Below are 23,951 nucleotides of genomic sequence, written 5' to 3'. Positions count from 1 at the left end.
CCAATCAAACAAGAGACAAGCCATTACAATATCTCACTAAATTGTTCCGTGGATAATTCCCTTGGCAATATTAAAGGAATTAGATGCAAGACTGGTAGATCCATTAATATTGTTTTGATTCACTAGCGTAACAAAGTTCAAAACAGCCTTGAATGATTGCATCCTTATCAGGCTAGCGGAGGTAGCCCTCTCACCGTGGCTTCTGGTGGAATGACCCAGTAAAAGCTGCAAGGCAAGCAAACAGAAAATCTTCCTGCTGATCACCCGAAAAGGAAGCAATGAAGAAAGAAAATGCAGGAGTTCCTTGTGCAGGAACATGTCTACTGGTGCATGTTGGAGCAGACGTATTCAGTGTCTGATTAAGATGATTGGATTTGAAGTTTATGGTGACATATGAAATGTAAACAGACAAATGAAAACCCCCAAACACACAAAAAAAGCCTCCCCTCCTCTTCTACTGAGCTCCTTAAAGCTTTGTTCTACCCAGAAATAGTACCAATTTTCCAATTCACTGCCACCTTATGGCATTTCAGAGAGATAACACTTCACTAATTTCTATCAGATGCTTCGTATTTTCAGGCAGCCTCCTTGGGAACTTGGACGTTACAGAAACACAGCAGCTGTAAAACTGCCCCTCGCATCCAGAGTTGGAACAATATTAATGCCTGAGACGCTGGATTATACTTGCTTGTGAAAACTGATCATTAAAACGTCAATTCTATTTATATTTGCAGATTCTAAAGGGAGGTCATTTCATAAGCCAAGGGGCCAAAAATAAATATGAACTTTGCAATGTTGTCAAAAGAGAATCTTTCAGTCTAAAAAAGCAACTAGCTCACTCATGACTCTCCCAAATGATTTTAATTGTCAGTCCATTTTTTAAATTGAGGATGAAAGCTTAACAGATGCCCTTATCCTGTGTTCAGGGTTTTTCTGAGAGCAGTCTTAGCTAAGGAAAGAATCTATGAAAAGACTAACAGAAATTGGAGATGCTTTATAGTTTCCCATCCCTTCAAATACATAATAATCCTCCTTTAAGCACACTTGTGTGGTTTCCTGGTAGATGAGAAGACGCTACGACTTGAATGGACAGGCTTTGGAGAGTTGGTTGGTTAATTATTACTTGGAAATGTGGGCAGGATTGCCTAATAGGAAATAGAGCAGCTGGGATTTTTGTAACGTGCATTCCCCAAGTGGATGTATAGGCTGGGTATTCAGAAAAGCGAGACTAGCAGTAACTGAGAGTTTTGGGTTTGATACGGATTGTTTTGGTACTGAAGCAGAAATGGGGTGATTTTAGGGAAGGGCTATACCATATACAGGAGGACAAGCATGAAGTTCTTCTCCTGGGGTAGCCTTATTCTCTGTAAATGAATGAAGCTGAGTTCCCATTTTTATTATCAGGTTGTAGACTTGTTATAAAGCTTTAAGGTTCATATTTCAAATGGACACTGTCAGTATAAATTATGCATTGGTCTGATTTTTATTTACTACTATTATGAGTAACAACAAATGCTAAAGCAAAGAGCTCACCCTCTCCCACCTGCTATTTTTCAGACCACCAACTTTTTCAAGTAACAAAGCTTGGCTGTCTCTCTTAAGTTGGTTCTCCTGTTTATGTAGTCTTTTGAAAGAACTTTGTCAGAAAACAAGAAAATGTGATTTGCGTTGGCATTTTGGTGCTCAAGGCCAAAAAAAAAAAATTTCAAGCTCATGACTGGAATGTCTGGTGGTGCATTTCAGGTAGAGGAGAGCTGGACACTGCCTAGTGCATATTTACTTTGTCTTTTTATGTAAGATTGCTCTTTAGAGAACTAATCGAACCTGTAGCCCTAATTTTTGACAAGTAGTCATGGCTGGGGTCAACAGCTTTACCAAAACAGGAGAGAAAATGTCATTTTCATGGTTGGCGGCTTATTGAGACTGTGTCTCAGCAACGTTCGGTACAGTGGTGTCTCAGAGGAGGGCTGGAACGATGAGTACGGTAGGGTGGGTTGGGGTGGCTGCAGTACCACTCCAATACAGTGATTTCAGACTGTCTCTTTTAGTCCTTGTTAGGGCACACCACTCTCAACTGTCAGGTTTCCAGCTGTACAGAGCTGCACAGGTAGCTCATGAAGAATCAAACCTTAAACAATCCCAGTTCCTTTGTAGTAGGTAAAACCATTCATCATTTATCAGGCAGGAAAAAAGGTTCCAGCAAACAGAGCACCCTGGGGCGAGCAATCTGCTGAACAGGACCATTTTGAAAGACTGGGTTTATTTTCTGCTTTGGAAAACAGAGCTTGTAAAGGATAAATTTTAGCTGCCTTTGGCCAGGTCTTTGTTTGCTCAATTTGTTTGCTCTTTGTTAGCAATATTGTTCAGAAAGGGACTGGGAAAAAAGTAAAGAAAAGTAAATCTGGCAATATCTTGATGCCTTGAAAAGAAAACAGCAGCTCTTAGCTAGACTCTAACACTGGCAAAAAGGGCTTCTGCTAGTCCAAGTTATTTTGTTTGTGGTATAAACTATTCTGGCAAGAACACTTTTTTTTTTAAAAATGGCATAAGCAAGCGGTGCTCAATTTTTGCTGACGTCTGCCGAGTAATTTTACTGAGGTCACAGCAGGGAGCAGTACTCCAGCGCCTGCTTTGCCAGGTCTGGGAACCGATGCCCCCGGGGATGCTTCAGAGCCCTGAAGTACAGGCTCTTCCAGAACAGTACATGGGACTCTGGCCAGGGCCAAGCTCACTATACTCATGGTGGCACTGAGACCTGGATATGAGGGCCAGTTTAGTGGCTCTAATACAAACTGTGTTTCCTATAAGAAGGTCTTGCTAGTAACAGCTGAATCGGGAAAACTTTCTAAGCGTCTTGATCTTCTTTCCCCATCGCGCAGCGCAGTTTCTGCAATATGGGTTTACCATCACTTCAGGTGCCACCTCTGCGACTTCCAGCATACCACTGTCGTATTTTCTTAACAAGTCAGCTCACCACACTGCTACCCCTTTTCCACAGCCGCCGAGTTTTCCCACCAACCACACCAAAGGCCTACGGATGACAACACTGCATGCGGTAGAAACGGCCGGTTCAACGTCGTATTGTCTTTCACGGCTCGGTGAGGGATCGAGGGGAGGCCCACAGGGCCTCAGCCCCTGACGGTTTTAGGCACAAACCCCGTTATTTTGGGGTTTCTTTCGTGCCACTCCCTCGGCTCTGTGCTGCCCAGGCGGCCTTGCCTCAATGGGCAAGGCCCGGGCAGCGCGGTGCCGGTGGGACAGGCCTCGGAGCCGCCTCCGAAGGACAAGCAGGGCCTGAGGGGCGGTGGCTGCCTCCCCTCAGGCGCGAAGGGCGGGCCCGAGGGCACAGGGCGGCGGCCGCCGCCCTGTGCCCTCGGGCCCGCCCTTCGCGCCGCACTGAGCATGCGCGCTCCCCACCCCCGCCCCGCCCGCCCGGTGAGGTCATAAAGGTGAGCGGCCGTGCCCCAACGGGAGCGGGCGTTGCCCGCGGTCCCGGGCTTAGAGATTGGTGCGTGGCGGAGAGCTGGATTGCGTCTTCGGGCCGCCTCATCTCCGCGAGCCAATCGGAGCGCTCCGCCGGGGGAGCCAATCGCAGCCCGCGCCTGCTCTCCGCCTCGGGCTGCGGCTTGAAACCGTCCCAGGGCTCTCTGACAGAGGTAGCGCGCCTCTTGATTGGCTCTCCCGCTTCGGCTGTCTTCGGGTTGGCCCGGCAATAGCCGGAAGAGAGGGCTCCTTCCTATTGGCTCCCCGACCGCGCTGCTAGGGCGGCGGCAGCGTTTTCCGATTGGGTCTCCGTTTCGCTTCGGGGAGACTCGGCTGCACCCGTGATGACTTCGTGATTGGTTACGACCCGTTACAGGCATTTCCGTAACGACCTCGGGATTGGTCCCGAGTAGGCTCGGATGTTTCCGTAAGGGCCTCGGGCTGGGGGCTAGCGAGTGCGTCGAGCTCTTCGGCTGGGTATTCACAGAAGGTGCTTAGGGCCGTTCCGCAGCGTAGGGCGGTGACGGGCATAGGCGGCTGCGCGGCTTTGGCGCACACACAGAGCGCAGCAGCAGGAGCCCGGCACGCAGCGGAGGCAGCAGCGGGGACAAAGGGACTGATCGGCAGAAACGGGGAGGGGGGCCCGGCGGGAGGCAGCCGGCGCCGGGAGGGAGCGGCAGGAGGTTTCAGCCGGGCGGGCGAGCCCCATGTGCCTTGGACGCCCGGGGAAGCAGCAGCAACAACCGCCGCCGCCAGCGCTCTGAAGCCGGCTGAGGAGGAGCCGGGGAGCCGCCGCCGTCATGGCCTGCGCCGCCGCCGCCGGCCGCCGCCCGCAGTGCAGCGTCCCCAGCCTGAGCCGCCGCCAGCTGCCCCTGCGGGCGCAATGAGGAGCCGCGCCGGAGCCGCCGCCTCAGCGCCGCACTGAGAAGCCTTAACGAGCGAGCGAGCGAGGCCGCCCGGGCCGCTTCACCCCTACTCCGCCCGCCGCGGATCCCACCGCCCCTACCGGATCCCCTTGCGAGCGGCCGCATCACCTCCTGTCGGCGGATCCGGGAGCCCCGAGATCCCTCCGCCGCGGAAAAAATAGTCCCGTTCCCTGCCGCCTCCCTCAGAGGCGAGGGGGAAGGAGAGGAGAGGGGAGGGGGAAGAAAGAGGAGGAAGAAAAAGAAGAAGAAAAAAGAAAAAGAAAAAAGGAGAAACCCAGCGACGGGATCAGAGGAGCCGGGCCGTGAGCCTCCGCCCCATGTGACTGGCGCCCAGGGTGGGGGCAGCGAGGCCTAGCAAACCCCCCTCGCTCGCGGCCGGGAGCAGGAGCGGGAGCGGCGCCGCCGGGGGGGCTGCGGACTGGGCGGAGGCGGCTCTCGGACCCACCGGCGCTGCCGGGAAGGATGGTTTTGTGAGAAACGGGCGGCGTGAGGAGGAGGAGGAAGAAGAAGCCGGGCGAAGAGCGCGACAGAGACCGAGAGGGGAGGGGGCTTCCCCGGGGGGGGGAAGGGGGGGGCCCGGCGTTTCATGTGGCGCGTCCCGCCCGTCTCCTCCAGCTGAGCGAGCGAGGGAGCGGCAGGCGGGCCCGCCGAGCCGCCGGGGCGAGGCGGAGGGGGAAGGCAGGAAGAGAGAGGTGATCGGGGCAGAGCAGGAGCGGGAGACCATGTCCGGGCGGCCCAGGACCACCTCCTTCGCGGAGAGCTGCAAGCCGGTGCAGCAGCCCTCGGCCTTCGGCAGCATGAAAGTTAGCCGTGAGTATCCTGCCGCCCTGCGCGGGGGGTGGCTGTCTGTCTGTCTGGCCCTGCCGGGGCTTTCCCCTCTCCCTTCGCCAAGGCGGCGGGCGGGAGCCCGGCCCCGGCTGAGGTAGCTCCCTTTCTCTCCCCTTCCCCCGCCCCCCCCCCCCCCATTAACCTTGAATAGGCGCACGCCGCCGCTTCGTTTGGGGCCTGTTGGACAAAAAATGCCAGTTGGTTTGTCCTCTTCCTTAGCCTCTGATCGCTGCCAGCGTTGTAAGCGGCCTCTGGCTAATTAAAAAGCCTTTTTTTTTTTTTTTTTTTCCCTTTTGTGAAACGGATTGGGAGCTCCGTAGCCTGTATTTCCTTTTTATTTCCCCCTCGAAAGGGGGAAACGAATTGCAGGCACACAGGTATGGCCGTGACATTCACGTTCGTTGTGTGTTTTTAAGCACTCCTGGCTCTGAAGGAGAGAGCTTGGAAGATTTTTCCATGCACCCGTAGATCGGGTGTGAGCACCTTTTAGTCCAGCCCATTAAAAAAAAAAAAAAAAAAAGGAGGGGGAGGGGAGCTTACAAAAGGTGTCTCTAATATCCTCCAGGCTCTGGTGAAATGCTCAATAGAGGGGATAAGAAAATGGTTACTTTGACATGTGAGCCTATGGAGTAGTTATTTCAAGCTTGGCATGCCTTTTCCAGTTTTCTGATCAGAGGAATATTTTTAAGAACAAGGCCTGTGCTTTATTCTGCACAGGCATGTTGGCAATTGTGTTTAATATGTGCCCATCCTTCGTATTTTAGCTTGTGGGATTAGCTGGTTTATGTCAATTAAAAATATGTATTGAATCTGAACAAATGTACAGTGTGAATGGAAAAACGTCCTGTTCTGAGTCGCTAAAGATTGGCTATATAATAGGGAATTTCTCAACTCCTGATTTGAATGTGTTCATATTAGCAACTAAATTGTTCTTCCAAATTCATATTAATAGCCTAATTTTCAGAGATATTTTCGGTTTTCTTACGGAAATGCAGAGCGGCATCTTTATGGGACCAGGAATGCTTGATATGCATTGCCATTCAATTGATCTATTTGATACTTGCGTACAGCCACACCTGACATGGCTCTGTGTGTGCATGTGTGCATATATCACATCGTTTTATGCATTTCATGCCAAAGCGCTATAAGATTGTGAGCTTTTTTGACAGATCAGAAATTCTGACGTTTTTCTGCACCGAAATGTTTTCCACTGCAGTTGAAGCCTTGAAGAGAGCGTTTGGCTCGGGGTCTGTAGTCTACCTTGTATCCGCATGATCAGCGTGCATGCAGCAATTCAAAAAACATGGGTGCAGTTAACCCGTATTAACAGCATAAAAGCGTGTGTTTGATCAGGTCCAGCATTAGCTTTTATTAAAGATTCTTGATTTGTATGGAGAAAAACTGTGGGTGACTCCATTTTAATTTATTGATTTACTTTATGCGTGTGTGGAATAGGAAGCAGGTCTTGTCAATCAGTATTTCTGCAGGTGGCTGTCTAAACCAGGCAAGACCTAGACTTGTCATGCTCAGCAACTAAATTTGTGTTATTCAAGCTCTACAGCTTGATTCTTGAAAGGTCATTGATGCTCCTTTCCTGTTTATTTGAGGTCAAAGACTAGACAGATGCTTGCCTGTGAAGAGAGTGCTAACTGATGCAGACTAACAAGTTTGCAAATATGATTCAATCCCAAGTGTGTAACACTGAGGGAGAAACAAAGGCTGTAGCATAAAGCACACGCACTTGTGATAACCCCCACAGTCGCTCTAGTCATGTGCTCCTGGTCCTTCTGCTGTCTGGAAAAAAATGTCAGAACAAAGCAAGAGAACCACATACAAATGTGGTATGCAGTTTATATTTTCAGTTAATCCATCCATGTAAGACAGTCCAGGGAGTTAACTTTTTTATTTTGCTTTGTAAGAGAGAAAAATTCCTGGGTGTCAAAAAGGGTTATATTTTTCTGGTTCTCATGAGTTTTAGTGGCATCTTATGGCATGATGTAGCAAGTTGTCTATTACCAGCATTGAGTGCTTGGGGAAAAAAAATCACTTGTGTAGTGAACAGAGTTTGCTCCGTTCTTTTATTTTGCTGTATGTATTTACAGACTGATACATAGTTACGTCGTGAGCCCTTTTGAGTGAAAGCTGGGACAAAAGGGTCCTTGTGAGACAGGTGAAAATTGATGGATTGGTATCTTCTGAGTCTCTTGGACATCTTTAGTACCTCTGTCTTGGTGCAGGACTTTTCCAAGACATCAGGGAGCAAAACCTGACTTGTTTGATGTCAGCCTTTTTTGCTTTTATTTGTAAGCCCAGAGTAGCAGCGAAATTAAATGATGAAGTCACTCTTGCTCTGGTGTCTGCAGCTATTGCTGTTCCTGGCTGAGCACTGCAATAGTTACCTAGGAAGGATGGATCCAAGTGATGAGGAAAGGATTGATGAAGTAGTGGAGGGAGGGCTCACTGATCCTTGTGTTACCTGGGAGGAGCAGTACTGGAACCATATGGTGATTGCTCTTCTCCCCAAGGTATATGGGGGAGAAAGAGTGAGCAAGGATTTTTCATCTCTTTCCTGCGTATTTTATTAGTCTTAATTTATGAGACTTTGTTCTCGGAAGTTGGTAAGAAAGCCTGAGCCTTGCATGAAAGGATGGGAGATTACCAACAGCTGCTTCTCCTCTGGCTGTTGGGAAAGATGACTTCTCATGCATGCTGCTCTCATTGCTCTGTAATAGACATTATAAGGGTTTTAACATCTCTACAAGAGTAGGAACCCTGTGGCCTTCTTATATCTCTTTCAAGCCATACCAGCATCAAGAGTACCTTCTGAAATCTGACTATTTTTTGTTTCTTTATTTATATTTTGGTGGTTTTGAAATCACTCCACCGTTCTTTCCACTCCACCATATGGATTTCTACATTGAAGTACTTCTCAAGTAGGTTATTCTTTGTGCAGGTCTGTATTGCTGGGTTTCTAGGCTTTCCCTGCACAAAAAAAAAAATGTTTGTGCTCCTTGTGTTGAGCCTGTCCCTCAACAGGAGGGAGCTGAGCTTCCAGTTTTCCAGTTGCTGATACTATCAACCTCCTGGTTATAGTATAAGAGAAGAGTTATGAGCTTGAAGGTTTCTTTTGTGCTTCACCTAGTTGTTCTTGCATTGCTTGCAGATGTGCATTGTTTCCCAAATGGGACAAAAATAGTCCTGAAATATAAAGGGTAGTCATGCAACACATGACCAAAAATATCTGTATAAAAATAGAGGTCTTGAAGTTTGCAGTTTGAGAATTTTCGTCTAATGACTGTGGAATTGATTTTTTTTTTTTTCTTCTCCCCCCCCCCCCGCTTCCCTGAGCTTCTGGAAAATAAGTGTTTCAAGTAACACCAAGTTCTTGTAGACAGAAGCACTTATTGTAACTGTAGCAAATTATCTTATTGGTCTGCAGTAAATAATGTCATGACTAACGCTTGCCATGAAGAGTTTTTTGCTCCATGTGCGAGTGTCATGGCTCTGTAATTGGTTATGCAGAATTTGTTAACTTGGAGGGTGAGGAAGGCAATTTTATTTGCTTTAGCTAATTCTGATGTTGTACACATACTCTTGGTTGCAAAATCTAAAGGACAATCTTGTAATAATTCATTTTGGACTCTGGAAGAATGTTACAGTGGTGCCAAACTTGGTTTTTGTTGAAGTTTTTCTTTTCTTCTTAGATTCACTGTTTTTTGTACTGTATAGTCTCCTGAAAGCACAATAGCTTGGTAAACCTATATTGCTGTGTACTGTTCACGCATGGTACTACTGCTGGCATTTGAGCGTGATGCATCTTTCGTTAGTGTAACAGCTCTTTAAAAAACGGTTCATGAAGGAATAAAGTCTGGGAGTTTGTTGCTCTGTTAGTAGCCACTCCACAAGCCAGGACATAAGTGACTGCTTTTTAGGTAGCATGTGGTGTCTAGGTGACAGTTTAATTTAATACTTTGTGATGTCCAGGTAGGCGTGTAGGAAGAGCCTTGGAAAAGAGCTCCCTGGTCAACTTCAGTGAGAAGGAATGAGTGGGGCTGTTGAAACTGGCAAAACGATTGAGATAATGCCACCTTCTGTTTCTCAACCCAGTTAGGGTAGGGCCTTCTCTCTTGCTTTGATAGCAGTTTCTGCCTAATTGGTTTCTGAAACTGGAAGCCGCCCATCCTGCTCTCCTTGCTGGAGAGAGGAAGATCACTCCCTTCCAGAAGCCTGCTGAGCGTTATGTGTCTGGCCGTCGCTGATCATAGCCCTGTCCAGCTTTCTGACTGCTGCTGGGTGAACAGCTTTCCTCATGCCTAAACTTGAAAAAATTGCACTAACGGGGTCAGCTAATGACCACGTGTGCTACAGTAAAAAGTGTCTCATGCTATAGTGCCCCGAAGTCATGCCTTGCAGTCTGAAAAGGAATAAAACAGCTGTCTGCTGTACTTAATTCTAATGCTGCCAAACTATTTTCTCTTTATTCATGTCATTAGGAGTAGTTGAGCAGAAAAATAACTAATAAAAAAATGAGGCCTGCCGATGGAACCTGTCAAATGATAATTTGACTAATTATTGTGCTGTGTCCCCCACGTCTTATTTCTGTGAGTTGGTGGTTTGGTTGGTTTTCTTCTTGTAAGACATATTGGGGTTTATCCTGAACCTTTTATTCTCGTTCCATTACTGTTCTGCATGTTTCTTCTTCCCTATGCTACTTCCTGGAGGCGATCCCCTATTGTGTTATCACTTGATTCACCTTTTGTATTTCTTAGCAATATTTTAACCACCTTGTTCACCTATTTACACAGCTGTGGAAACCCATATGGCTTATGGAGTATGTTCCTTGCCTGTATGCATCCTGGCTCTGGAAGTTGTTGTATCACTTCATCCGTTGACTTGATAGGGCCTTGTAGGTATCACAAAGCAGTGGTGGCTTATGTACTCTGATCTTTTTCTTGGGGGATAAGAAAAGAAGTAGTTCTTTTGCATATATTGCTGAAGACCACCCCACAGGCTGAAGGGTTTCCCTCTACTACCCCAAGAGTTCTTTAATTTTGATGTATATTGCCTTTAGATAGAACGTAAAGGATTTTTCCAGTATTGGTGTCCAGTTTACTCATCGCAGGTCTTCATAATGGTACAAATCTGTGGCTATTGCTGTTCCCTCACCCCGTGCTCTTTCTTCAGCTGGATGGGTGAGTGATGTGAAGAAGATTCTGAAAGCCTATAGGGTATCTGTCTGCAAAAAGCCTGTAGTTAAAGCTTTGTGCTGTGACCAGGTCTAGCATTTTCTGAAATTAATTAATGCTAAACCCCTTAGTTATTTGAACACATTAGCTAATAATATGCAAGGTGATCGGAGAACACTTGCAACCTCTTGGTTCAGGCTGTTGGAGTCTTTTTGTTTTGAATGACTTCATGAGTCCCATTTTAAATTGGAAGGTCTGTTACCTTTGAGTTTCCAGAAATTTCTGTAGACTTCAAAGTTGAACATTTTTCATTTTTCTGGAGTTCTCTCCCTTTTGTTTTTGTTAAAAAAAAAACAAAACAAAACCCAAAAAAACCCCAACAAAAAACCCTTTACTCGGAGGACTTTTAGTCACCCGTAGCTAGTGTGGGAAGTGCTAAAGTGGCTGTCTCCTGCAGAAGCTCTATGGCTGGTGGAGTTACTTGGCTGCTTTCTGAATTTAATGAGCATCAGCCCAGTGCAGCCTTGAAAGATGAACAAAACTTTTAAAGTGAATCAGCTATGAAAAGGAACTTACTGAAAGTTTAAATGCCTCGCAAAACAGCTCTACTCATTTTTCTTTGACCTAAGTCCATATAAAATCCAAAAATTTGTCTTGTCAGCACTTCCTTCAGTAAGCCGCACAAATAGATGCTCCTTTATTTATGTATGTTGAAAATAAATGCTAATTACAGCTTTTACAATGTGGCAAGAAAAGATACTCCCTCAGACATAAAGGCTCAAACCCATAGAGTACTGTACAGGTCAAACCCTCTTTCTTGAGATGCAAAACCAGGAACCCTCTTGGCACTTGTCATCTAATGGAGATTGTTGCCAAAGTGCTGCATACTGCCATTGGGGAAGACGTAAGTTTGGAGGTATGATGGTCTATGCCACTTCATATTTTTGAATTGATGTGAAGTGTAGCCATATATTGAGTGTATTGCAGCAATCTGGTCTTAAGGTGAGAAAGGTGTGAGACGTGATAGCAAGATACACCTCTGTGAGGAGTGGCTACAACATCATAGTTGTGCTCAGACGAGGTGTTCCTGGTGTCAGCGCTGCTGTATCTCATTAAACAGAAGCCTGAAATGAAGCTCTGCCTGAAGCTTTTGCAAACTAGATTTGGATAACCACTATAGGTAGAAGAAATGCTTTCACCAAATCTTCAGAATCTCTCCTGCCACCATTGGTACTGGCTTATTATGCCATAGAGAGAGGGTCAGTTATCTAGGTGTAGTCCATGAGACAGTGCATGTTCGACTCAATCCTATATCCTCTAACAGTGCTGCTGTGTGATGTTCTGTCTGTGCAGTAGGAGAGATTGGTGATTTCAACAGAAATCCATGTTGGAGACCTTACTGAAAGCATTTCTGTATCACCCTCTGAGAATTGTCAAAAATGTGGATGCCCAGAAGTCATACTGATGTACCTCTAAAAGAAGTGGACAGTGATTTTTCTTGTATGATGAGTGCTATCAAAGAATCTTTTCATTAGGTGCTCTTGCCACAGATGACTTGTCTGTTGTTCAGAAAAGGAAATAAAGCAAAGCAGTTCATTCTGTACTTTTATCTCTTGCAGACGGGAAGTAGATCTAAGCATTTAAGGCAATTTGTGTTCTCACCTAGTCTGTCTTACAATGGAATAAAGGAAAGTGGTAAGATAGCTTGTCAATGTCAAGCACTGAGGGCTTTTTTTTTTTTTTTTAAACAAAAGCTGTACAGCAACAGCTCCTTCTGAAGGGATGGCACCAGTCCTTGCCAAGAGTATTGCCACTTCTCTATAGCAGTGGACCCAGTATTTTCTGTTGTAGCCTTATCAGCTGCGGGGCTGTTAACTTGGTATGAGTACCAGTGCTTCCTGCACATGCACTTGACTAGTGAGTTGATATTAACTGGGCGAAAGTGAGTTGCCAGATATCTTCCACGTGATTAATTTCTTGATGGCTTGCAAGGTTTCTGTGTCAGTAACGTGGAGTCAATTTAGCTGAAGGAATAGTGCTGTGGGGTTGCAGAGGGCCTTGGTGCCTGCCATAGGAAATTCACTTTAGCTTGCTTGTAAATAAGAACTTACAGCTAAGAAAAATATAGTTTCATAACTTTGTAACAGGTTTGAATAGGGCCGAGTGTCTCTTGCTTTGTAGGTTATAATGACCAATGTAGTCATGTTGAAAGTAGTGAATGACTGTTATGCTGGTATTATGATAAGGTTGAGTTGAATTATTTAGAGATAGCTGCTAGTATTTTTCCTTTGTTTAGGTAGCTTCTGTTGATTTTGAGTCTGGAAAGCATCTCTTAAACATAATATATCACAGGAATGTGTAGTGGTGTAGTTACATTGCTCAACATGTCTCTTCAGGCAGTTGGGTGGATTTGAAGAAACCTGTTAGTAGTCTGAGTGCCTGACAGTAGATGATCATAATAAGAGACCTGCTAATCAGAAGAGAAAGGGAAGATGTTCCTGATTGATACCACTGGATAAGTAATGCTGTAGAGGGTGTATGGGACTTAGGAATACTGTGCTGCTGTGTATGCATGAAGATAAGTGTTTGAGTGTAGCGGCAAAAGTTGCCACAGGCTTTTGGAGTAGAGCACGTAGAAGGAGAGAAGTTGGGTGTTGGCTCTGAAGCTATAACTGGAAGGGAAGCAGCAGCTGAATTTTTCCAACCAAGGCAGACGTCTTACAGCCACAACTGTAGAACATCGTCTGTTTTGACTTTTTTAGTAGGAATATAATTCTTGTCGGCTACAAGCCCTGTAGTTCAAAGAAGTATCTTTTGCCAGGAATGCAGGCAATTGTTTAATTTTCAGACAGGCCAAGAATATGTTTTGCAGAAAGATAAACTAAAATGTGACTGTTGCTGCAAAGAAGAATTTGGTTTTTCTTGCAGTGTGGAAAGAGGAAAAACTATTTAGTCACAGTTGATAGCACCAGTCTGTTTGGTTTTCTTGATTCACACCCTGCTGCAAACAGTTACATAGAACCTACGTTATTATTTGTATCCCATCTCTCATGTGCTTCATTTGTTTTAAGTATCTATAAAAAAAAAGAAGTAACACAATGAATTGACCTGTGTGAGTGGGTTTCCTTGAGGGAGGAAGGGGACACAAATTCATCAGCCTAAATAAACAGAGTATTTGGTTGTTGGCCAAGTAAACATGAATCATTTGGCACAGAACTGTATCCCTGTGAGTGAAGTCCATAGCCATAAATGAATTTCCCCACATTTGTGGGAGGTTAAGTATCAGCATCAGAAAGAATGTTTTGTGCCTTGTTGAGAGAATAAAATCTTTCTGGCAAGGCGTACTTTTTGCAGGTGAGTAGGTGTAAGGCTTCTGGAATAGTTTTTCTTTATATATATACAATTGCTCAATTGAAACCTAAAGAAGTGGAAAATAATGTTGTCCTTGAGAAGATTGTATCTGTTGACTATTTAACTTCTAATCTTGCAATCTTATGATTATATATACTGGCTTGGGAGCTATGGGTATGTATAGTGTAATGCAGTGTAGTAGTTGCAAGTTAACGTTTTTTTTCTGTTCCTCAGAGAACAGAGAAACCTTACTAATCAAATTTCAGTTTTAGAGACTTTGAAATGGGTTTACAAAAACTGTTAATTTTGGATTACATGTTTCAGTAACCACAACGGACTGCAGAGTTGATTTGAGTCTTGGGGAAATGCTTTAAAGGCCCATGGAAATCTAGGTGGTTTTTTTCTGTCTGTCTGGTTTTGTTTTGTTTTCTAGTGGATCAGCTAGTGAATGTACTAGAGACAAAAGCATGAGGTTTGTGCCAAGTGGGAGAACTTTACTATTCCAGAAATTTTGGGCCCGAACTTTAGATGATATTCGTCAGTGAGAGGGCAGGGAGAGCTTTGATTGCAGCTCCCAGAAGGGAAGGTACTGGTGGTTTTAGATTGAGCTCAACTTTGAGTTTGTTCTTCCTTGATCAGTGCAGTAGGCATGAGTTAGTTTGGGGCTGTGTATAGATTTTTTTTTTGTTGTTATGCAAGTGACATGAGGATGGCAGTTGAGTATGTTTGTTGGACTCTTTACATGTCTGAGTAATAAAGTTCACCAGCAAATTCTATGAATGTCACTCAATTGGAGTGTGTTTTAGAAATGTAGTTGGCTTAATAGAAGATCTTCGTAGGGTAATGAATACTACCAAATCTGCAAGTCCCTTCTATTTCATGATAGACTCAACTTCAATGGGCTGAAGCTTCTCTTCGGCTGGAGTTACTGGCTTTCAGTGTCCATGGAAGCTGACAAGGGCATTGCTGGGATTTGTGACAGCAAAAGAATGGCGGCTGTTTTCCCAGATGGCACGTTTGAAATGCCTGTGGGATTTTGCAGACAGGTATAGATATTCATGAGGCAACAAACAACATTTTCTGTGTGGTGTCAATGCTTTGGCTTTTTGCAATAGCCTGTGGATTTTTTTTGTAATACACTAGATGATTTTTTTCACTGGTAATGTTTGAGCAGTTCATGATTGACTGTAAATTTTGATCATAATGGGTCAACTGTAAAAAGGAGTAGTGCAGAAATGTTTATGCTATGTCCATAACTTCTTATAATTATGATACTTCAGAAATACTCATATTGAGACAGTGACACTGCCCGCATTTCAAAATATCTGGTGAAAGCCTAATTTGCATTCTTACCTGGTGGCATAATTACAAAATGTAAATTTCTTCTAGAGTTACTTTAGAACATGTAGTAGCTACATATGCCTTTTAGTTTATTCGGACATTGTGGGGGCATTATTTTGGGTGGGTTTTTTTGTTTATTTTGTCTTTTGGGTTTTTTTAAGAGCAGCTGGAATCAAGAAGGGGTTTCTGGCAGACCAGGTCAAAATCAGTAGATTCCAGATGAGAACAAATCATGATAAATTGTCCTCTAGTAGATCCTTTTACTTTATTATTTCTAACATGTATTTGTGAGTGTAGAGCGAGACACACACACACACACATGCATTGTCAGAAATATGATATGGAGAGGAAGAGATGATCTAGGTTTCTGAGATCTGGAATTTAAACCTAGACCATGTGTGAAGGCTTTGCTTTAGAGCTTCTGCTTTAAAGCCTTTACAGACTGCTTTAAAATGTTCTGCCAAATCTGGGTTGACTAATTACGTTTCTGCAGACCAAGCTTGGGAGTAGTGTTTTAATACTTGAACAATAATTGTTTTGTCAGAAATAGCAAACCTGTTTCTCATTTGACTTCACATGATACGTTCTGTGACTTGGTAATGTCCTATCCCACTAGCATTAACATCTAATTTTGATGCTGCTAGGGGAGCTCTGAAAGAAGCTGCGTTGCAACCTAATGTGCTGTTTTCTATCACTCTAAATGCCTTTTTCCCTTTGAGCATTGTGACTATAGGAGACTTGTCTCCTGGTTGCAGATTTTGCGTTTAGGTTGTCAGCAAGCCAATTGTTAAAGAACGTACTGGTAAGGTAGGAAATAGGATTTCTGACTTCGATAAATTGTCAAGATTTTTGTGTGTATGTGGCTATAAAAATGAGTATTTTTAAAACTCATAAGAGGTTAGTTTTCAGGTAAGGACATAGTTGCTATGTGACTTTAAAATAAGACGTTATTTTCATTCAATGAGTTTAAAAGTTTTTGGTATAAGGGGAGGCTTGAAACACTTAAGTTTTGCAAGTATTTGCAGCGCTATTTAGTGAACCTATAACAATCTGTACTGAATGCTGGGATTCAATAACCATGGATTTTTCAGGGTATTATTGCAAAAGCAAAAAAACCAAAGACCAAAACCCCCAAACCAATCATAGTCCTACACCTGTAGTAGGTGTACATCTGTGTTTTGTTTTGGTTTTTTTTAAGGAAATTATAGTCTGTCACTTTTTTGACTAGGTGATCCAAGCGTTACATTGAACCATTCTTACTGCAGTGTTGCTATGACTCGTATATGGAAAAAGCATGGGGCTTTGACAATGCTGTTGATATTTCAAGCTAGGTTTCTACTAATGTAGCAAAAACTGTCACAGAAATGCTGCAAACCTGTGGCATTTTCTGGTTTTAAATTTTGGGTAGGTTGATTTTGCACCTTAACATGAGTACAAAAGTTTATATTTACTTTCAAAGCTGCTCATGGTATTGTTGTTTGAGTATCTGGGAAGACTGATAACATGTAGGTTTTAACTTGCTTGTTTTGGCTGTTCACACTTACTGTGCAGCCCAGTGTCTTCTGTACTGTGGTGCTTTCACCTCTCCCAGCATTCTTGTGTACTGCTCTGCTTCCAGTGAGGTCCCAAAATCGTGGTGCACTGGCCTTTGCTGGTGTATGGATTCATTTGCGGAGGTGAGCAGCCCTCACCTAGTACTTTTCAGGTATGCCTTGAGTCTACATGAATGGAGTAAGCAACTCTGGCGGGGGGGGGGGGGGGGGGGAGGGGGCGGAAGGCTAGTAGGAGTGGCATCTCTGGTGTGCTAGTATGCCAAATATTTTTCTGGGAAATATGAAGAAGCTTATGAAAAATATGTCAGTAGTCCATTAAATTGTAGAACTGATGCAGGGCGTTTATGCAGTAAGGAGAACAAAGTGTTGGTGCTGATGACTAGACTTTCTAGAATACTGCTGTACATAGGGTATTACAGTTTTGCTTTGAGACTATAGATGCAATTTTTTATGACTAGTATATTTGAAAGACCTGTTATTTCTAACTATAGTAGAGAACAAAGGCAAGTATTTCTAAAAATTCAGATCATGTCCAGGATTTTGTCAGGAAAAATGGTTGCTAAAGGGGTGGGCAATTTGTCTGCAGATGAAGAAGAATAATGAGCTTTCATCTGACACTGAAGAGAGCAGATGTTACTGAACTCCTGGAGATTTGTTTGTTGAAATCCCTTGAATTGCGCTGGGCATCTCTTGTGCTGTTTCACTCTGATTTCTCATTCTGTCTGTATTGATATGAAACCCACTCATACTTAAAAAACATGCAGTGAGTCAAGTAGTGATTGTTTGACCGTTGTTGTTTCTTACCACTTTCTTCAGCCCTACCGTATGGAATTATTCTGTGTGTGGAATCAACTCTTCCATATTTATTACTGGTTTTTGTGCTTGTGTGGAAAGTAAGTCATTAAACATTAAATATATAACTACCTCATAGTACCCTTCTCCTGTTTTTAAATGAAAATACAAATAGCTAATGAAATAATACTAGCATTCTACCAGATTTGTAAATTAGATACGAAATATTCTCCTTTGTAAAATGTACCTTTTTGGATGTCCTGAGATAGACTATATAATGTGTAGCACTTCAAATGGTCTGAAAAATGGAGCTGAACTATAGTGACACACTGGAAGTTGGACGATCTGACTTGAGAGTCGGTGCTGCTACTGAAAGTTCAAGAGTGTATTTTCTTCTGTAGAATGCAGGAAGGTAGGCTGGTGTAGTTATGAATAATTTTTGCTTCATCTTGGCATAGTATTAAGAAAAAAAATATTCCTATGTGCTACTAAAAGAGAAATAGCTGAAATCCTCTAGAAGTTATTCAAAACTGCCCTTTTAAAAAATACGGTACTCTTCAGGTTCATATAAAGTGACCCACCCTGTGGCTGTTCTTTGAAGAAAAGGATATGTAGACCACATAACTGAAATCTTTTAAAAGGAGATCAGCCATGGAACGTGCTGGTAAATGGAGTCAACTGTGTAGCATGAAAGTGCTTGTTTAAAACACATCATCCACTAAAAACTTCAAATGTGTACTTTTATGGAATACTGTAAATTTTTTTCCTCCAGTAATTCAGTCACAGCATCATTTTCATTTTTCTGGCTTTATGCAGCTGAGGACTCTTTGTTCCCATAAACTGATGTTGGACATGGGCAACAAGATGCAGTGCTGGAGAATGGTGTAATTTATTGTTAGGTAAAGCTACTGAATGTGCTTAAAATATATGGCATATGTGTATATATAATTTAAGGCGTATATCTGTATGCATACCTCCTGTTATTCTGTAATACCACCTTGCTGTGGTGTTATTCTTTGGATGTTTGCTTATGGCTGCTCTCAAAGACAGGAAAGTGGATTAGGCAACACCTTGATCTGACCCAGTATGTCTGTTCTTACAAGTGAAATGTCTTTATATTGTCTGTGCTCACTTCCACACTGTTAACTATTTTATATATCCTGGCAGAAACTCAGGCTTTTGTTTGTCTAAGAAGGGTCTGCAGCCATTGTAACATAAATGTTCCTTTGAAGTTAGTCAGGACTCATGGTCAAACTAGAAGGATGGGTCAAGGGGGTTCTGCAGAGTTTTCTAAGTTTTTTGCAGCTGATCTGAGTAAACTTTCTAGACTTGTGGGTTGCATTCCCTTCAGAGGTGCTCCAAGGACTAAAGAGCATGTGTTCAAAATGATCTTGGCAAAGCAGTGGTACCTAAGTAGGATGAAATTTAGCAGGGGCAGATGTAGTCTATTAGTCTTCGGTAAGACTTGGCTATGCAGATAACAGGGTGGGGGATAACTGGGAAGGCAGGAGATCTGCGGAGAAGAATCTGGAGTTAGATGTTTGCACAGTGACCATGAATCAACTGATGTTGCAGAACTAGCAAATTTTTTACTGGATGTATTAACAGGAATGTCATGTAAAATACATGAAGTTAACCTTCTCACTTCTTGGCGTGCTAATAAGCCTAAGTTAAGGTGCAGCACCTAGTTTTGGTATTGTACTGGGAGAAGAATAGTTGCAGGCAAAGGGGAACAGTCAGAGATCTAGAAAATGTGCTCTAAGGGAAAGCTGAAAGCACTTTGGATTATTTCTTTTAGAGGAGACTGAAGGGAGATTTCTTTTGATAATGTTCTCTAAGTATGTTAAAGATAGCTGGAAAGAAAAGACTAAGCTGTTGTCTTCTCCACTGGAGATGAAACAATTTGTGGGCTTAAACTGCAACAAACATACTTTAAGTTAGTTGAGTCAACTTTTAAGAACAGCGGGAGCACTGGAATAGATTAGGAAGGCTGTCAGATTCCCAGTAGCGGCTGTTTTAAAAATGAAGAAGTTTGCCAGGTAGTTTACATATAGAAGTTTGGAGGGATTTTAATTAAGACAGCCTGTGGTCCCTTACAGTATTATTTTCTGTCATTCTGGTTATTTCTGCGTGGTCTTGGGATGAATTTCAGTTGCAGCACACTGATCCTGTTCCTTCTCCCCTTGGGATGAAGTAGCCTCGTGCTACTGGCAGCTTGCTGGCAGTTACTGGATGTGAAGATGAGGATCTGTGAAACTGGCCACAGCTTTAACACTTAAAGGCTGGATAGATTATCTTAGAGAGGTGAGCTTCAGTCTGGGAATTTAGCATATGCAATGGCTTGTCTTAGCCTTGGCATGTAGCTCTAATTTTGAAAGAATCATAGAATAGTTTGGGTTGGAAGGGACCTTTAAAGGTCATCTAGTCCAACCCCCCTTCAATGAGCAGAGACATCTTCAACTAGATCAGGTTGCTCAGAGCCCTGTCCAACCTGACCTTGAATGTTTCCAGGGATGGGGCATCTACTCTGGGCAACCTGTTCCAGTGTTTCACCATGCTCATCGTTTAAAAAAAAAAAAAAAAAAAAAAAAAATTCTTCCTGAAAGAACTTCCTTAGCCTTGGAGTTTAGGTAAATGTACTGTATTTGGAAAAGCTTAGTATGGCTGGGTAGTCTGTATTTTTAGTTAGAGGTTTAAATCGGCTCTGAATTTTGTTTTTTGACATAAGCGCTGTTCAAATGAAAGCATTCTCTAGTTTGGTAGCCCTGTACTGCAGTTGAGAACCACAGACTTTCTGTGGGGGATCTCCAGAGCTTGCTTCATGTGAATCCTGAGAAAAACAATGCTTCCTTTCAATTTTTGATCCTGTGGTTCTTACTTCAACACAAAAGAATTTAGCGCAAGTGAAGAACTGCTCAGAGCTTCAAGAGTAGACCAGGACCATATTGCAGTAGCTCTGTAAGAACTGAGCTTATGATAGGGGGTGTCTGCCCAAAAGAACTTACAGTATAAGTAAATTATTTTGGTGTATAATGCCAGTGCATGAAGAATATTCATCCCTTGATACATAACTGTCTATTCATAGTAGTTGCTTTAGTTTTTATTTAATAAATGGGCAAGTGTCTGAAGATTGTGTATAGAAACCAGATGTTGTATAGAATATGAGCCAAGGAAGAAAACAAATTCTTGGTCTTACACATCTATAGTAGTAGATACATATATTCTTTTCATTTTATTAGTGCTCTGGTTCAGAGGTCAAAGATCTGATGTGGACCTTGAAAACCAAAGCGTTGCCTTTTGTCACTTCTTTATTCTCTAAATTTTTTAGGAATTTTGGTTGACTCATACTGAGCTTTTTGACATACAAGTAAGAAGGATGTGTGAAACTGTTAACAGTCTAGAGCTCTCACATGAGAAACTATAAAGATACTTTAGAGCAAGAATGATCATCTGTACTGGTACATGGTTTCCCATTTGGTGCAGAAACTTTGGCTAGAACTAAACAAATGCTTCTTTTTCTGTGCCTCTCAAAGCTACAGTCTTATTTAGTGTACATGTGAGGGTACTGTGGAAGGCTGGAATCCTGAACTACTGTTAATATAACTTCTTTTAAAAATATAATTTGGTTTTGTAAAATTCTGTTGATGCTTTGCTTCCATATTCCAAGTGATTTCGAGTATGCAAAAATAGATGTCAAATTAATTTTTTTCCTTCTAATATGCTCAAATAAGACAGAAGAAATGATTACCCTAAAGCCTTATGCCAAAGTTCTAAAGTACAGTAATAGTCCAGAATGCCTTCTATTTTTTCCCTTTTAAATCTTTGGCTGATGAAAAGATTAGACCCTTAGCTGTAAGAGAGGCTCTTGCTGCAGACTGTCATACTTCATTTCTAGGCAGCGCTTTGCTTAAGGCTGTACTTAGTATTTGCTCTGACTTTGACATGCACAAAATAGTCCATCTCTTAGATGGCTTAGACTGTTGGGGCGTACAGTTCTTTTTTTGTCTGCGGCTGTCATCTGAATGATGGAAGAGTTTACAAGTTAGGTATTGTTGAAAACTTGCTCCTCTTCCTTGATAGCTGTGAGAGACTGGGGCGCTTCTGTTGACATTCTGCAGCTTCAATGCTGTGACAGTGACAAGAAGTCAACAGAATAACATCAGAAATGGCTGCTAGGAAAGAAGTAAGGTAGAGCCTAACCAAGTGGTCTTTTTGGCTTATTGGAATCATTCAGAATAATTGAGTTTTCTGAAAATGGATAAGGCTTTAAAATAAATAATAACAAAAAAAAAAGAATCCCCTCTCTTCCCTGAGCTTGGTTTTGAGTTCAGGATGCATTAGATGAGTATGAAACAATTGGTACGCTAACTGAAATTGTAAGCTAATGCAGTTCTTATTATTGAAGTAACTTTCTCATGGAGAAGAAAAATTGGAGAGAAGTACTCGGTCCTTCTTTTCCATATTTGTCAAATTATTAGTAACTTCTCTTCATGTATAAAGACTCTTCTGATTTAAATGGTCACATCTCACTTTCTTGCTCCTTTACCTGTGTTGTAGTCAGTATTTGTGCTTGAAACAGCATGGAACCACAGCTCTCGAATGGAGTTTTCTCTGGGAAATGTTGTGTTTATTGTTTGTAATGCCGGAGTTTACCTGATGTTACACTCACAAGTTTTTTTTTTTTTTGTGGGTTTCAGTTTTATGCAAATATATTTTACAAATATAAAAATCTTTTTTGAGGGAAAAGAGTAAGTGGAATGGCAAACTTGAAAATGGGTCTGGTTTAAAGAACGCGGTGATGCAGCTTTGGATTAAAAAAGAAAGCAATGATAATTTGAAGTTTCAGATCCTACTAATGTCTTAAAAATGTGTTTTTAAATGTTTCAGAACTTTTTTGATACTGGCTTTCAGAGCTCTTTAGAGGTGGTGGTAGAAGCATATGCAAATGAACTAAGTTTCCAGATTTGGACTAAAATTGATGTGCAGATCAGTGGATCCAGCTGGGAAGTTTTTAATTAAGCATGCTAATGAAGTCATGCGGTGTACCCAAAAGCACTGCTTGGTTATAGGGGAGAACAGTTGCCTTGGCTGTGAGTGAAGGAGAACTACTTCATTGTACCACCCTTCAAACTCCTGCCAGTGGGAAGACAATATGAAGTCTGAAGTCATTCAAGAAAATCTGAGTAACAGCAGTAAAACTTACACTCTTCTTATTTCAGTGCATCTTGCCTTTTCTATTCTTAAACACTCTTTAACGTGGGACAAATTCTTAGTTTCACCAGTATGAGAGTACAATAATGTACAGGAATACTTCAGTGGTCCTGAATACAGGTGTCTTAGATACAGCATGCTGTAACATGGAGAGCTCATACGTTGAAAGGCTATCATTTGGAAACGTGCATGGACAAGGTTTTGCACACGGATGTCGGTATGACTGGGACATCTGAACAACATAGCTGTAAATGTGCTAAGTGATTCTGGGTAGTGTACTCCAGCGGAGACAGGGAAATGAGCAGAGTCATAGTTGCTGCTGCTGAGGCCACATATGGAGTACTGCACGCCTGTCTGACCACTTGGGCTCCACGAAAGGGGAATTCAGTCTGAAGCACAAGTCAGGATTATCAGGGGAAAGGCGAACCGGGAAGTGAAACTGATGATATTTGTCTTAACTTTAGCAAAATAGTCAGAGAGGATGTTGATTGTATTTTTTCTCTATAAATACTTCGAGGGTAGAGTGAACAAACATTAGTTTAATTATTGCTTTTACTTCCCACAAGTACAATGCTTGTATAAAAACAAGGACACTGAAGTCATAAAAGGATGTATTTTCTGTCTTTAAAATCTCTATTTTCTGTTCTCCCCACCCAAAGAAAAAGAGATTTTTAGAGTGTCTTTCCTCAAGAAAAGGTAAGCACCTTAAAGACTTACCTTGATTGAGTACACACTCAGGGCTATACAATATAGTTTCCTTCAGTAGGAAGAAGTTGGACTTGGGGACCTAAGAGATCCTTTTCATTTTCTGCGTATTATAAGATATATATGAGAAGTCGAAGCTGAGAAGCTTTCATGATTTTAAAACACTACCAACAAAACCCTCAAAAAACCAACTTCAGCCATGCTGAGAGGGATGTTCTGGCATATATGGAGACGTCCTTTGTTGTGGCTTGAAGAGAAAGCCTTGGTTGCTCTTGTTAAAGAACAGTTGTGTGCCTTCATCCAGACCACTAACATGGCTGGAATAAAGCTAAAATGAATAAATAGAAACATACTAATTTAGTTGTTCATGAACATGTATGGAACGTTTCTTTGTGGCTAGTAATAACTAGAACAGCCATGTAGCTTTATCAGATGGTGAGTTGTCTTGACTTGCATTGGGTTTAGGAACTTTCTATACCAGCAGACCAGACTTGTTTTCCAGTTTCTCTCCTGTTTAAGATTTGAGACTGGTACAAAAAAGCATTTTGTCTATATGATAACATCAGCTTTTTTCC

General features: G+C 42.6%; 1 protein-coding gene across 3 annotated transcripts in view; it reads left to right on the top strand.

Annotated features, from left to right (window-relative positions):
* Positions 1 to 5,040: 5,040 nt before the first annotated feature.
* Positions 5,041 to 23,951, top strand: part of GSK3B (glycogen synthase kinase 3 beta) — a 149,547-nt gene continuing 130,636 nt past the window's right edge. For all 3 annotated transcript variants that reach the window (XM_050909906.1, XM_050909914.1, XM_050909898.1), the window contains exon 1: positions 5,041 to 5,219. In XM_050909906.1, the coding sequence (XP_050765863.1) occupies positions 5,132 to 5,219 (88 nt within the window). In that variant the 5' untranslated portion in view covers positions 5,041 to 5,131. The remainder of the gene's footprint in view (positions 5,220 to 23,951) is intronic.

This window comes from Gymnogyps californianus, chromosome 1, assembly GCF_018139145.2.
Source record: "Gymnogyps californianus isolate 813 chromosome 1, ASM1813914v2, whole genome shotgun sequence".
Taxonomy (NCBI): Eukaryota; Metazoa; Chordata; class Aves; order Accipitriformes; family Cathartidae; genus Gymnogyps; species Gymnogyps californianus.
Note: the sequence above shows the minus strand (reverse complement) of the source record. Positions and strands in the feature narration are given on the sequence as shown.